At 35.0% G+C, this 15105-nt stretch overlaps 1 protein-coding gene across 1 annotated transcript in view; it reads right to left on the bottom strand.

Annotated features, from left to right (window-relative positions):
- Window positions 1-364: 364 nt before the first annotated feature.
- The window catches only part of LOC110033423 (metacaspase-1-like), a 35885-nt gene continuing 21144 nt past the window's right edge, over window positions 365-15105 (bottom strand). The window contains exons 2-5 of the mRNA XM_020737397.1: window positions 11699-12029; window positions 2929-3049; window positions 1174-1368; window positions 365-600 (exon numbers count right to left, since the gene is read on the bottom strand). Coding sequence (XP_020593056.1) covers window positions 541-600; window positions 1174-1368; window positions 2929-3049; window positions 11699-12029 — 707 coding nt within the window. The 3' untranslated portion in view covers window positions 365-540. The remainder of the gene's footprint in view (window positions 601-1173; window positions 1369-2928; window positions 3050-11698; window positions 12030-15105) is intronic.

Raw genomic sequence — 15105 nt, 5'->3', positions numbered from 1 at the left:
CAACTTTAATAGTGTTAAACCAACCAAACAATTTGTTCGATGATCCATCAAATCAACTCAATTTTTTATTTTTTTAAGCACAGAATTGTCTACTGTTACATTTTCAATTGCCAAAAGTATGCTATCACTCAATAATTATGCCTTAATACCATCAAGTACTATTTTCTCTTTGAAAAAAATGTGCCAAAGCACAAACTTAATATAGACGGGATTCAATCTCACAATCCTAACAAAAACCCCTAAGATGACTAAACTATCTAAGCACCCATAACAAAGTATTTTAAAAGGAGGAGCTTTATTTACAATGAAACAAAATTTGATTTTCCTTTATCATTCAGCGCAAGCATTCATACAAGCTATCAGATGTTGAGTAAATATGAGGTAAGAACATTCTGATAATCTACCCATATCCTGTAATGTGAATTTCATTTATTTTTCAAGAAAACAAACGTATAAACTTCTAGTTGATGTGGATAGTATTTTTGAGTAAGCAAACATATATGGACATAATAACAACGGCCATAACAACATATTACTTTTTTAAAGGAGAAAAGGCTTCCGATAAATGTCGAATATCTCGGAAGCCGACAGTTGAGGATCCTGTAAAATGAAACAGATTTCTATCAGCCGGTCTAGAATGAATGATAATAAATGGTTCACAAAACACATAATGATTCATTGGATATGGCTGGTAATTCTGCTAATGATGGAAGTAAAGAAGATGACTATGGTCATAATCATCTGTAGATGATGATATCACATCACGGAATATGAATGAAGAAAATTTTCAAATAAGAGGAGTAAAAGGAAAAGAGAAAACAGGTCTTATGGAGGTTTCACTTGTGTGCAACTGTGAAAGCGATGCACAAGAATCATGGCCTTATGGGCTTAATCCATTATAATTCATCATCAAATAGCAAACAAAGCACTATAGCAAGAAACTGGAAATCACTTTGGTAGTTCTATGCATCAGTAAAACATCCTTGAATGCTCTGATCAACAAAACATTAAAAGCGACCTGAGCCAGATATAAAAATATATTTAAAAAATCTAGCATACTCATGGACATATTTTGGATAATATTTTCTAAAGAATTTTTTGATAAAACGCACAAACAAAGCCTGAACTCAGTAAAGTGGTCAAGAAATATTGTAGTTCACAGAAATAAAATACCTGTTTGATTCCATAACTGAGCACTCTTTTCACAAAAGAGGCTAATGGACCATTGAACCCGATAAAAGAATCAGCCCCACGAATAACAGAGCGCATGTTGCTGAGCATGCGACCATATGTTGTTCCAGGATCAGTTTCAACTGCATAAATTAAACTGTATACCATGGCACCAGTTATGGCAGAGCCAGATAGAGCCTGCAGAGAGAAATGGACTTCAATATTTTAAGATAGATGTGTAGATGCCCAAAACACCGGCAACAAACGATAGTTTTAAGCATACACAAACTATTGAGTTCAATTTTGTAAAAATAATGAAACTAAGTAGTGCTGCTGAGTTGAAAGGGGTAATGCACGTGATTATTATGTTAAAGAAAGTATAATGATAAATCTATCAAGAATAGTAAAATAAATCAAAAAACTCATTTTCGTTCAAAAGAAAAAAGAAGGGAAAATGATGTGAAGAGCTAGATTAATTATGAAGAAATAAATTAAAGCCAACCAGCCAAAGCTAACAGGGTTAAAACTATTTAGAAAAATTAATAAAGTTGGAACTAAAACTAAATACAACTCTAAACAAACATGAGTTACCAATAAGTATTCAAATATCTTTCAAGTGTAATTTCAACAGTTTGGCCTCCTCAATCTATTCATATTTTTTTACTGTCAAGAACTCAAACGTTATGGTAGAAGAAAGGTTTAAGACTCAAAATTACACACGAATTTCAAGCTTTTAATGGAGTTTCCTCGGTACTTTATTCCTTGAGAATGAGAAAACTAAGAGAATATTCCATATTTGCTAGTTTATAATCAATAAAGGGGGTTAAGGGATTTAATTTGTGAAAGAGACGAGTTATTTGTAAGCTAACATAATCCGAGAAATTTGTTTGACTGTGCTTTGGCCTAAGTTTATATCCTAAACTCCTGACGATGTTCTAAAATTTTCATAAACTTGAGTTGATTTAGTACTTGGACTTCATTATGATTATAAAATTATGATTAATTTTAATTTAATGAAATGACTAAAAAATTTCTTCCGTGGGAGTCACTTCAAGGAGTTAGTCAAAGTTAACAGGAATTGGGTAACCATTTGAGAAGTAGAAAGATGGAAGAAAGAATTTCATTGTCAAAGTAGCATAACTAATTATGCAAAGCGAAAGCAATGGAAGGAGACTAATTATCACGAGAAATAACTTAATCTCACTAGCCTCATGCTTATCTTTTAATCCATTTAAGCCCTATAAAGAAACAAATCAAACATAGAATGGCTTATCAAAAAGATGTCAGAAAGATGTTCTAAAATTTTGGTTTTGCAAGGATAGGAAGGCACGTACATCACCGGGTAATTTGTTTACGATCATGGCCAACAGGACAAACACAAATGGGAAAAGTATACAACATAGTCACAGAGTTTTTACTAGCACGACCAATTAAATAAGCACCAACTTTGAAAGACCAGATTGCACAATCATGAATATCATTGTTATTAATATCAAGAGCATACGAAAAGCAAATACTACTTAGTTAAGACAAAAGAGAATGTTTTAGGGAAGTGACATTGGCATTATAGCACTAATATCGGTAGAGGCCATGGGAAAAACAACTACTTGTTACCTCATCAAAAGTATCTTGCATTATTAACCAATATAATAAGTTCTAAGCATTAGTAATAGTTTAAAAATATATATATCATTAGCAAGATCTAAGTCATGACTTGCTCTATATTAATAATCACTAGTTATTGACAAATGTTCCTACCTGAGTGTCTTGAGCTGACTGATTATCATCACAACCACTTATACATATAGCCAACCCACCAGAAGTCCCTTTGAATGTGCCTGATTTTGGGGTATGATCTTCCCATTGAAAGAATCCCCCTCTGTGGAAAAACAAAACCTTTAGAAGACAAATATATCAATCATATGTGCATGCTCAGGAACAAAGAAATCACTTCAAACTTATAATCGTCAATAAATGGACATAAAAAAAACAAATATAGAGAATTACGTTATATTACCACAATATTCTCTGTTGACCTGAATGCATTATTATTATACTACCCTTATAAAGCATACAGGATTTCACACCTCAGGACTTCTCGCAAATCCAGATTCTCTGAATTCAGAATTAAGGGATGAACTTTAAGTTGAGGCATACTTCTAAAGTTTGAGTTTTAGAGCATGCTAATCGTGAAGCATTGCTCCTCACATGCTCTCCTAGTCGCTAGGTTTCTTGGAGGATTTAGGAAGCTTCATGGAACATGCCAGATAAAAGTTTTTTATGTGAGTTGATCTTTGTTTCGTGGAATTTCTGTGTATCTTCTTAGCTTTCTTTGTATGTGAATATTCTTAGCTTTCTTTTGTGTATCTTCTTAGCATTCTTTGTATATGAATGTAATTGTGATTTGGGAATGGACCTAATCAATGGCATGAAGTTCAAGAAAGTGAAATGTAATGATTAAAGAATTTTAGCTTTTCTAGAATTGAAATATTTGGTGTTCAAGCCCAATGAAAACTTATCAAGGCACTCATGAAGCATGAATCATGAGTGAAGAAGACGAGAAAAAAAAAGTGAAAAAAAACATTTTGAAGCTTTATTTTTTTTTGGCACATGATGTTATGATAAAAGTTTTGGTGAAAACAACCACTAAAGACTTATGGTCAAGTTAAAGTCTTTATATACAGCCAATAGCTTCCCTAATAAAATTTCTCAAAAACAAAGACTATGTATATTTTTCATGCAAGAGGGTACATCCATTAAATCACTTCTAAATAAGTTTGGTTTAAATATTAGAGATTTAAAAAATATTGATGTGATTGTTGATAATAAAGAACGAGATTGTTACTATTACGCTCCTTACCTCCCTTGTTTAAGCATGTTAATGACACCTTATTTGGAAAAGATATGATGCCCAAAATAATTTATTTCTAAAGTATGATTGTTAAGCTTGAGGGTGTAGGAGAAGGAAAACAAAGTGAGGAATTGATTGTTAAGGATAGATCTGTTCAGAATGGATCTCTTTTAATGATATGAACAAATTTGTGACGATCTAAGAAAAAAACTTGTTTATATGTAAGAAGAAAGAGTACGTAAGAGGAGATGGCTATGATTTGAAAAGAATGAACATTATGTAGGTAACAACCATTAAAAAAATAAAACAACATATGTGAACACTTTTAATATAAAAATTGGAGATATTCTTTCTATTATTGATTAAAATAGATGCAACAATCGCAAATTTTGGACTCAATTTGTTCATATTATGTGTTTTGATAAGATTCCCACTTATGAGCATGCTCTAGTGGCTATGCTTATATGAGAAATGATTTTGTGTGCTGTCAATCAGAAAAGACGGAAATCAAGCAAGTAAATTAGGAGTTTTTTATAATTAGGAGCTTTCTTATTTAAAATATCTTCAATTTCTTTATTCTGATTTATTTCCCTATTAGCTGAATATTTAGATTACGAATATGTATTATTAAATTAGCTAAAACAGATTATACAGAATATTTTGTACCTAAAATAGATTGTAAGAATATTATTTACTGGAATGAAAGCAAAGAGAAAATGATTGAACCTACTCAAGATTCAACCTATTTTTTCGAAGATTGACATGGTATCATAATCAAATTTTTACACTAACCACCTGTAGTCGTTGGAGAACCGTCAAAACTCTCTTTATGTCGGCCTTCTTACGGGAAGGGAGTACATATTTCTTTGTCTTGATTCGCCCATCTGACAAAGCCCCTCGCAACGAGGCAGACATGACTTCGCACGCTTCTCCTTGGAATAGTTCAGAGGGATATTTGTCCACTGCGATTACTTCGTCTGTATGCTTGTCTGGTGAACCCTACGAGCATCGCTCGTCTAGAATCTCTCGTCGTATACTCGACATCTAATTATTTCTTTGCCTATGTCGTCTGCTCGACGTATGATTATTTCTTCGCCTACGTCGTCTTCGTTCTACTTTGTCTTCCTCTTCGACTTGGCTGGTCTCGACGTAGCCTCTCCTTCGTTCGAACTCCACCCGCAGCGGCTCCCACTTCGTCATCACCTTCATCTGCACGCCAACGAGACATTCCCTTTTTTCATCTGCACGTCTGATCTCGGCTTCAGCACTTTTGGCGTGAAGATCAAGGAACAAATCGTCCTCGTCGTAGCCGGAAGAATTAATAGCATTTGGATAATATAACAGGACGCGGATCCTACTTGTGGGCTATGATCGGTAGCATTTGGAACGTGTAACTGGATGTGAATCCTTCTTATGGCTATTATTCGAACTTTTGGACAACAACGATAGAGGATTTCTTATTTTTCTTTGCTCAAATCATATTATAGTTCAGGATCTGTCTCTGAGGCTTCGACATTCTCGGCTTCGGCACTCACTACTTGAAGATTGTTGGTCCCGACAAAGTTTTTTGTTGGTAAATTGAAGCTTCTTGATCAGTCAACATCAATTTGAGGAGAGATCTCAATCAGGAAGGACGGAAATCAGACAGTTAAATTAGGTGTTTTCTATAACTAGGAGCTTCCATATTTAAATAATTTTTTATTTTTTTATTCTGATTTATTTTCCTGATAGCTCAATATTTAAAGTATGAATATATATTATTAAGTTAGCTAAAATAGATTATACAGAATATTTTGTACCTAAAATAGATTGTAAGATTATTAGTTAATATTTTGTACCTAAAAATAGATTGTAAGATTATTAGTTAATGGAATGAAAGAAAAGGGAAAAAGATCGAGCCTATTCAGGATTTAGCCTATTTTTTTGAAGATTGACACGTGCAATGCTATTGTTTTTGGTATTGTTAAATTGAGGATGAATGTGTGACCGATATAGATTGTAGTCACGTATATACCAAAAGTGAGAGGATCTATTACTTTGAGTGGAGGATACATGTTCTTTAGAAATTTTGAGTTTCTTAAGGTTTGCAAAGTTCTTTAGTTAACATGAAGGTGAATAAGGTTGTGTGAAAAATCATTAGTTGAGGGATATTGAGCCATAGAAATTGTGATGTATTTCGACTTAAATATTAGAATTTCATTAGTAACTCAAAAATGAAGTATGCTTTTATAGGAGCACTCTAGAGATGTCTGTGATGTAATACCAAATAGGTCAATATACTGATATGAATGCCTATGTAATTCCCAACCCACACAAAATATAGATTGTGTTTGTGTGTTTATTGACTTTTAGGTAAAATTGCTTTCACATCTATGAATGTTTGATCAACCTGATACTCCCATAAGCTTATCCAAGCCAAGTATTTCGATCTTTGGACAATCGTACATATGACTATCTAATTATATATATTCATCCCATCATCCATAAGATTAAGTTGGCAAAATGTGATGCAATATGTTAAATAATGCTATGACCAAGTGACAAGCCTATACAATTGCACTTTCTAGAGCCATTTGGCGTCTATCATGTGAGCATTCTTTTTCTTGAGCAAAATACTTGGTCATACATCACTCAAAAACCAGAAAATCGGAGATTAGAAGCTCCTTTTTAGTTAAAATAAAGCAAAAGTCCCATCACCCAGAAAATAACAACATAAATAGTCCCCCAAGTAAAAAACCTACTTAGAAATAAAAATAATAATAATAAATAAAGGAATGGGAAATAAAAGAATAGGAAACAAATCAAAAGGAAGAAAAATGTAAAAAATATATCGAAATCGGCAAGCTTTGGCGGCATTCCCAACAAATGTGATCGTGGGATCCTGTATTGTGGAATTTCCCCTGTTCTACAACTTTGCGGGCACGACAGCTCCCGTATGATTCTCCTCGGCTAGAAGAGGTTTCTTTTTCTTTGAAATGGTAGATCCCACTTTCAAATGTTTGTTCCTAAGGAGATATCTAAAGTTGTGGTCCATCTCTCCTATTTGGCTATTGATCTAGACGATATTCTTGAACTGAATTTAAAACCCAAAGTATTTCATATAGGGTTTAGGAATAGAAAGGAAACATTTTTAGTAGAGGTAAAAGAGGGTAAAACTAATTGGGTAAAGATTACTAATTTTAAAAATCAGCGAGGGGAATTAAGCTTAGGAACATGTGGCAGTTGACAGGGTATAGGATGATATGTAGGAAATTTTGTGGGTTATGGCGGACGCTAGGAAACCCTAGGATAGGACTAGAATTGGGCAAGGTCTGATATCAAATAACGGAACTAAGCAGAATTTAGCGAAAATATAAAAGAAAACTTTTGTTAATTTAGAAATAGGGTTACAACACGACACAAATGGGAAAGATAATACAATAATAATACAATTTCCGATTAGGACTGGAAGAGAAGATTCGAGGGCAGTGATGGTGTCAGCAACGTGACAAAATGGAAAGAGGGAAGGATTAAGTGTCAAGTTTGGAAGGTTGGGGAACTGTGGGGAGGATGGCGAAAATGTTGGACAGCAAGAAATGGGAGCCTTGACAACAGGCTGGTAGTCTGGACAGCAGGTAGCGTGCCTGGAGCAGGCTTGGACGGATGGAAAGTGGGCTGGAGGCGGTTGGGAGAGGTTTGGAGTGGCCAACGACTAAGGGAAGTTGAAGAGACATGTTAAGGAAGATAAAAGGAGAAGATACGTCGTCACCTCGAGTAGGATACAACCAAAGCACCACCACCTTCTCGAATATAGCCCAACAAAAAGGAAGAGAAGGTCCGAGGACAGCGATGGTGTCGGCAAGGTGACAAGGGAGAAAGGGGAAACGGTTGACGGTTGTACGGAAGGCTGGGGAAGTGCGCAGGTGGGTTGGCGGGGGGATGCTAGGAGAAAGGTTGGACGACGTGTAACAGGAGTATGGACAACAAGCTTGGAGGTTTGGACAGCAAGTTGGACGGATGGAAAGTGGGCTGGAGGCGGTTGGGGAATGCTTGGAGCAGCCAGCATCTAAGGAAAGTGAAAGAGAAAGGTTAGAAAAGATATGTCACCACCTCGGAGTAATATACAGCCGGAGCACCACCACCTCCTCGGATACAACCCTACAAAAAAGAAGAAGACTCCAAACAAAAAAATCTGAAAAACAAACGCATCAAAAACGAAACCCTACAATTAGAAAACAACAATTTATAGACTCCGCATTGACAAAGAAAAGGAAAGTAATAAAGAAGGAAACTCTCAAACAAAATGGAGGGGTAGGAAGGCAAGAAAGATCCAGAAATAGCAATTAGAATACTTCCCAAATGAAGCAGAAGCTGAAAAAGGAAAGAGGAGAGGAGTGGATTGCAACCCCGCCTTGTCAAATTACCGCCCCCAATCTGCTCGGCCTGGGTTTACCCTGGACCAACCTCAATTGGGCCGACCGGTTCAACAACGGGAATTCTCGTTTCGTGAGACCCTGCTCTCGTGTCACCTGTTCCCACACCAATATATTTGTTTTGTAATATTTTAGGGTTCAATTTTTTTGAGTTTTTTGTTGGGACAACCATCAGCATCTCCAAGTTTTTCTTCCAGGACTATATCAAAGGGTGAGTGGCCCTATGGATGTATCTTGTTCCGAGGCTGTGATTCTCCTCCAAGGGTCGAGTGGTGCTCCAAGTGTATTTCGCTTCAAGGTAGTATTTATCCTCGACTTTCCCACCCTCCACACTCCTCGCTGACTTGCCGCTACTTTCCCAGAAACTCCACTTCCCTCTTCTCCTTACTGTTAGCCCCCCTAAACTGCCTTCTTCCTCACTTTCCTTGCACAGAACAACATTCCTCTTGTCATGTTGCAGTCCACAGCCCTTCCTCTTAATTTGCCCACATTGTCACAGCCCTTGTTTCATTGTTGCAGTTGTTCCAGGCCTTCAGCCTAGCTACCATACCAATTCCGACCCCTTCCTTGTCATTTCCAGCAATCCCACAGCCAATTCCAGCCACCTAACACCGCTCCTCGACCACCTAGCCAGCCCCCACCACCACGGATCAAACCATAGTATGAGTTTGTGTTGTGTTGTTTTACTTCCCATTTCAATGCGGGTTTGACTGTAACCTCACATTGGTTTTTTTAGTAATAATAGTTGTTTTCCTATTGTTATTTGGTTAACTCGGGTATCACTACAAGACAACTTTGAATGTAATGGTTGAAAGTTTATTGGAAACACTAAAGTTACGCGCTTCTATAAAAAAGCACTCCTCAACTAGTTACCTCTTGGGAAATAACACTAATGGATACAAAATCGTAAAGCCATTAAATCATAACAAATAATCTCTTGTTGGTTGAATGTTTAAAACATTACAAGTTAATAAATTCTATGTGTTCCATAGTGCATCTTTAAGTGGAGTTGCTCAAGTTTGAATTACTTTGGAGGAGCATCACATATTGTGGAAGCAAACGTAAGTTAGCTTCCAGGATGCAAAAAAAGTTCTTGAATAATAGGAGACACATATTGAGGGGGAGACATTGGAGATGATTAGAAAGATTGAAATTGTGGTACACAATTTCTTCATGTTAGAACGTTACATGGGTCTAGGAGGCCACATCCGAGTTACCAACATTCAATGTTAAGTGGTTGTAATTCAATGACACAACTTCAGAGTGTGAGCATTTAGTTTAGCATTTGATTTTGATTAGATTGCACATTGTTGAGCGATTTGGGGCTGTTGGAGCTTTAGAACTTTGACATGGAGAGGCAAAAATTCAATTTTACGAAAATATCAAGTCAAAGAGGAGAAATGTTTTTTTAACTCATGTTGTTACCTATTTACTCAAACATTTTTATTATATTACCCTTACAAATCATATTGGATTGAGTGTCTCAAAACTTCTGGTACAACTTTTTCTCTTGGTTCACAATTAAAGGACAAACAAAATTGTAAGTCGGTCTATTATTTCTATAGTTTGGAAAATCTTAATCTCAAAGACATGCATCATTTATCACATAAACTATCAGTGGCTAGAGTTCTTGGAGGATAGAGAAGACCTAGACATGAATGCTAGAAGTTTTTGTCCTTTTTTTATTATTTTTTTGCGAGTTAATCTTTGAGTTATGAAATTCTTGGGTTTTTTTTTTCTCCTACTTGCATAGGTGTACTTGGGATTTGGAAAAGAGCTTAAGAGAGATCTTATTTTATAAACCATAATTATAGCTTCTTTTTTTGTTAGATAATCGAATCTTATTTCTCCTCGCCAGTGGTTATAGACTTAATTGAAGTTGAACTACATAAATCCTGGTGTATCTTTAATCATACTTTATCTTTTTATTCTGCGTTTATCTCAAGTACAATATTTTTTTATCTTGATTACAATTCCATGTCTTTTGGTTTTCTCATTCCACCACATAAATATTCTAAAACAATCATCAAATCAAACAATGATTTATATTCTATATATATAGTGATTTGTTTCTCCTCCTCCACCTCCTCCTCCTCCTCCACCTCCTCCCTCTTCTTCTTCTTCTTTTAGTTAGGATGGTGAAGTATGAAAAGTGTAAAAATTTAAAATTAGTTGTTATTTCAAATTATATGGTTGTTCATTCAATTTTGTAATTGTCTTACATTTGAAAGTTTTCACTAGTTTTACAAGTTTACTTATTCATACATTTTACAACAAATGCTAGAAAGTTTGTTAAAAAAAAAGTATCAAACTTAGAACAGTAAACAAATCAAGATTACCTACTTACTATCATATTAAAAGCTTATTCACTTATTTTCTAATCGAATTTGATCAAATTGAATATGACTCAAGTATTTACATCATGTTCAAACTTGTTTATTAATTTTGTTTTCAAATTTGAAAATAAATGAGTTTTAATTGAGCCCAACTAATTATATATATATATATATATATATATATGATGTTAATGAATTAAAAAGCATTAATTACTTATTAGAAATGCATTCAATCAACATTACTTCTATACTGTATAAAAAAAATAGACTTATAATATATTCATCAACAATTTTTTCATATATTTTTTTAATAAGTACTAATAGAAAAATAAGATTTTTCTAATCTACACATATAGCTATTTTCTTAATCTTAATCATGAAATTTATGTCTCCACAATATAAATAATTTTAGGCATAGAATATTTTTAAAAAAAAAAGATATATTAACATAGAACAAGCATCAAATAAATAACTACGACTTATTGATGAACATCTTCTTGATCGATCTCTCAACAAGCTATTTGTTAAACAATAATGAGCACTTAAAAAACATAAATTAATGAATATAGTAATATTCAAACTTGTTCATGTATATGGTGGCCTCAAAAAGTTTTGTGAAAACTAGTTCAACTGTCTAAGTAATCAAATTAAAATGAGCTTTATATGAATAAGTGTCAAATTATTTATCAAACGCAATAGTTTTTTAACATTCCAAATCAAACTTGAAGAAAAATGATTATTTTCCCTTGTTCTCATTTGCATTTACAAATACATGTTATGGGTTGTTTGGTATAATATTATAGTGAAGAATTTAACTTAAATTCAGCCAAAAAAAATGTTTGCCCTATATTTCTGTGACTCCCAATTCCCAAAGTATCTGAAATTCCAAAGCGGTGTACAAGTTACAAATTTCATCAACAAAAAATTACCTGGACATCCGGCAGAGATAGGGGAGGTCGAGGACCGTGCCGCTGTGGCAGGAATCAATGATAGCGTGGAGCTTGACGCCTGTACAGAGTGGGCGGACAAGAGTGGCGTTGAGCTCATCGTCGAGGATGACCCCTTGCTCCTCGTAGTCAACAGGACAAAGGGTTTCTGCATAGCCGTCGACCTCATCGCCCGAGAGGTCGAGCTTCTGCGATCCGTGGCCGGAGAAATGGAAGACGAGTGAGTCGCCGTGCCGGTTGCCCCATACGAGCCATCGTATTGCCGCTCGAATGTTTTCCTTCGTCGGGATCCGCCTCGGGTCTCTTTCCTCCTCTGTGGGGGCATATGAGCAATGGATTCAGATCGGGGGACATCACCAGCCAGACAAAGAGAGGAAAGCTCGGGTTTTTGTATTTTGAAACGGTAACAGCGATGGCCGGGTGTAATACGGGTCACTAAAACTATGGCTATGGATTTTCAGTCCAATTTTAAAACACTACAAGATTTAAAGTCCGGGAGCACCCGAGTTCACAAATATATATATATATAGGATATATATATATGCTAATTTAAAGCCGAATAGAATTTTAATTTCAATTAAATTTTTAATTGATTGGAGACTACTTTACTATTACTTTTGTAATGAGTAATTATGATTGAATTTAATTTTCTAAGAAATAAAACTTATTTTATAACATTATTATATAATTGATGATAGTCGATATGTCATCAAAAAATTATTGTATTCCAACACTAATATGGATGCATTTTTTAAATAATAAATGTTCTAAATTTAAATTCAAAATCATTCAGTTCATGATCTCAGCAATTTTATAGTCAAACTGACAGTCTCGACAAAATGATCTAATGATGTCACTGTTGGCTAAATGTGGATCCAATAAAGCCCAGATCAGTGATTGAATGACATTAGGAGAAGTAATATTGTCAATTAAATGGTCAGATGAACTTCAAATTTGACATATTTATAGTTCAATTGAGCATTTCGGTGAAAAAAACCTAACGAGCCTAAGATCGCTCAATTTAGAGGTAATTAAGACCCTAAATTATTAAAAACCCCTATGATTAAAGGAGATCAATATGGGTCGTATGATCAGATGGTTAGAGAAGTCATTCACCAAAAGACCAAAATGTTATTCCCAACAGACTACATAGACCCGCTCTCTTCACTTGAGGGGGAAGGAGAAGAAAAAATTCCAAATCCTGTTATGGATTAAAGATTTGATGAAAATTTATTGTATTCGTAGTTGTCGATCACCATTGGTCATCACCGCCTGCCACTGCCGCCCTTCGGCGGCTAAAGACCCCTGCTTACAAATGTTATATCTCAGATACAGTTGTAATAATAACACTTGCATTTAAAATTTATTGATAAGTTTTAGCATCAGTAGTTGCCGACCACCGTTTGTTACGCACCATCAACCACTGTCGACCGTCACTACCTACCATCACCGACCATTGACCACCGACCGCCGAGGATTACAACTTATGATTGTTGTAGTCATAATACAATAGTTGTTCCTAACACCTATACTGTTTTTTGTGTTGTATATTGATAAGTGTTGTAGCTAGTGTAAAATGGTAACCCTGTTCTCTCGGTTGAGAAACAAATGTACCCTTATAATTTTACACTTATAGTAGAATACTTTGACTTGGCTAGGCCCCATGATTTTTTCCCTCTTCAAAATTTTTCACATAAAAAATATAGGGTATTATCATATTATTTTTATTATCTTTTTCTGTGAAATATCTTATTGCAATGCTGAGACATTAATTTATAACTCTATTGTCGTGAATTTTCTAGTACACAATAGTTTGACTCGTCTGTAGGAAAAAAAAATCTCGTTAATTAAAGTCTACACATATCAATGGCTAACAAACGCAATACACGAGCTTCTCATTCTATTACTCGACATTTCAAGGCTCGGCCTTGAATTCAAGGTAGCTTCTATTTTGTTTCCCAATAATATACAACTGGCGAAGGAACCCCCCTTGCACCTATTGAAGATTGTGTATGAAGAATAAAGAAATATCATAATGAGATCCTCCAGCTTTATGGGAGGCTCGACAACCGACAATGATGCATGTTAAAGACATACAATTATCAAAAATCAATAAATTATTGGTATACAATTGACACCCCATCCGCACACAAGAGTTCCTCCTAAACAAGCTGAACTCATGAACATTGCTATCTCTACACATACACATCTTGTAGTAAAGCCTAGCAACAAACGTCTAACACATGTAGTGAACATAACTCGACCGCATGCAATCAACGAAGGGTTGCAATGTTTAGTACAAGAATTGTTCATTATAAGGGATACAAATCATTTCGCAGCAAGATGTAATTTTAAAGAGTCAATTATTTTGGCTAAGATCGTCATCCAACACCCTATCTAACAGGATTTAAGTCTCCAAACATTAATTCTTCAAATTAGATGTCGACCAGTGCAGACATATTAATCACATCAAAACCATCATGAACATACAATGTTCTCATTTGTCAAGTTTTCCCTACTACTCTTAAAGGCTAAACACATACTTGGCTTTATTCACTCCTTAGAGGAATCATTCATACATTTAATAAACATGTCAAATTATTTATGAAGCAATCATAAGAAACTAAGAGATTATTAAGGACTTCTCACATCTCTACATGATTCATTAAACAAAGGGGGAGTCACTTAAAAAATTATATTATGAGGTTCTCGATTGAAACTCGTCAAATCTCATTAGTATATTTAAAATTATTTAGAGATAATTTATTGAGGGATTATCTACTGGTTCTTTATACTCGTCTTTGATGTAGGAGACAGTTGTTCATATGTTGACCACATCCACTGTATTAAGAACAAATTGTAGTTGATGAAGTTATTACTGCGTACAAAAAGTAACTAGAGTAGCTCGTAGAAAGGTGTAAGGAGAACCCTGTAAACACTACTCAAGCATCTCATCAAAAGAAGTACAAGCCATGAGAAAATTATGGCCTATGCTCTTAATCACAAAGACGTGAACCCCAATTGGAGAAGGAATATGTGTCACTTAACACATCACATGTTAACATTTTGATGGCAATTTAAGTTAAGAAAACTCTTAACTGGCCACCTCAGTTAATGCCAAATACCAGGAGTCCGGAATAGTATTATCATTTTGACCAAAGTAAAATATGTTGAGATTTTAGTACATCTTTATACTGTTTTTAATGATATTGCACTTTAAAAAATGTTTTTTTGATGTTTTGTTGCAAGAATGATGAATTAAGGTCAATTGAGCAAAAAGATACAAAAAGGAGCGAATTTGGAGCAAAAAGGACCAAAATGTGAAGAATTACACTAGGGCGGCAATGGCGCCATCGGCGCCGCCGCCGGCGCGCTTTTCCTCAGGCCTC

Source organism: Phalaenopsis equestris, unplaced genomic scaffold (assembly GCF_001263595.1).
Source record: "Phalaenopsis equestris unplaced genomic scaffold, ASM126359v1 Scaffold001178, whole genome shotgun sequence".
Classification (NCBI taxonomy): domain Eukaryota; kingdom Viridiplantae; phylum Streptophyta; class Magnoliopsida; order Asparagales; family Orchidaceae; genus Phalaenopsis; species Phalaenopsis equestris.
Note: the sequence above shows the minus strand (reverse complement) of the source record. Positions and strands in the feature narration are given on the sequence as shown.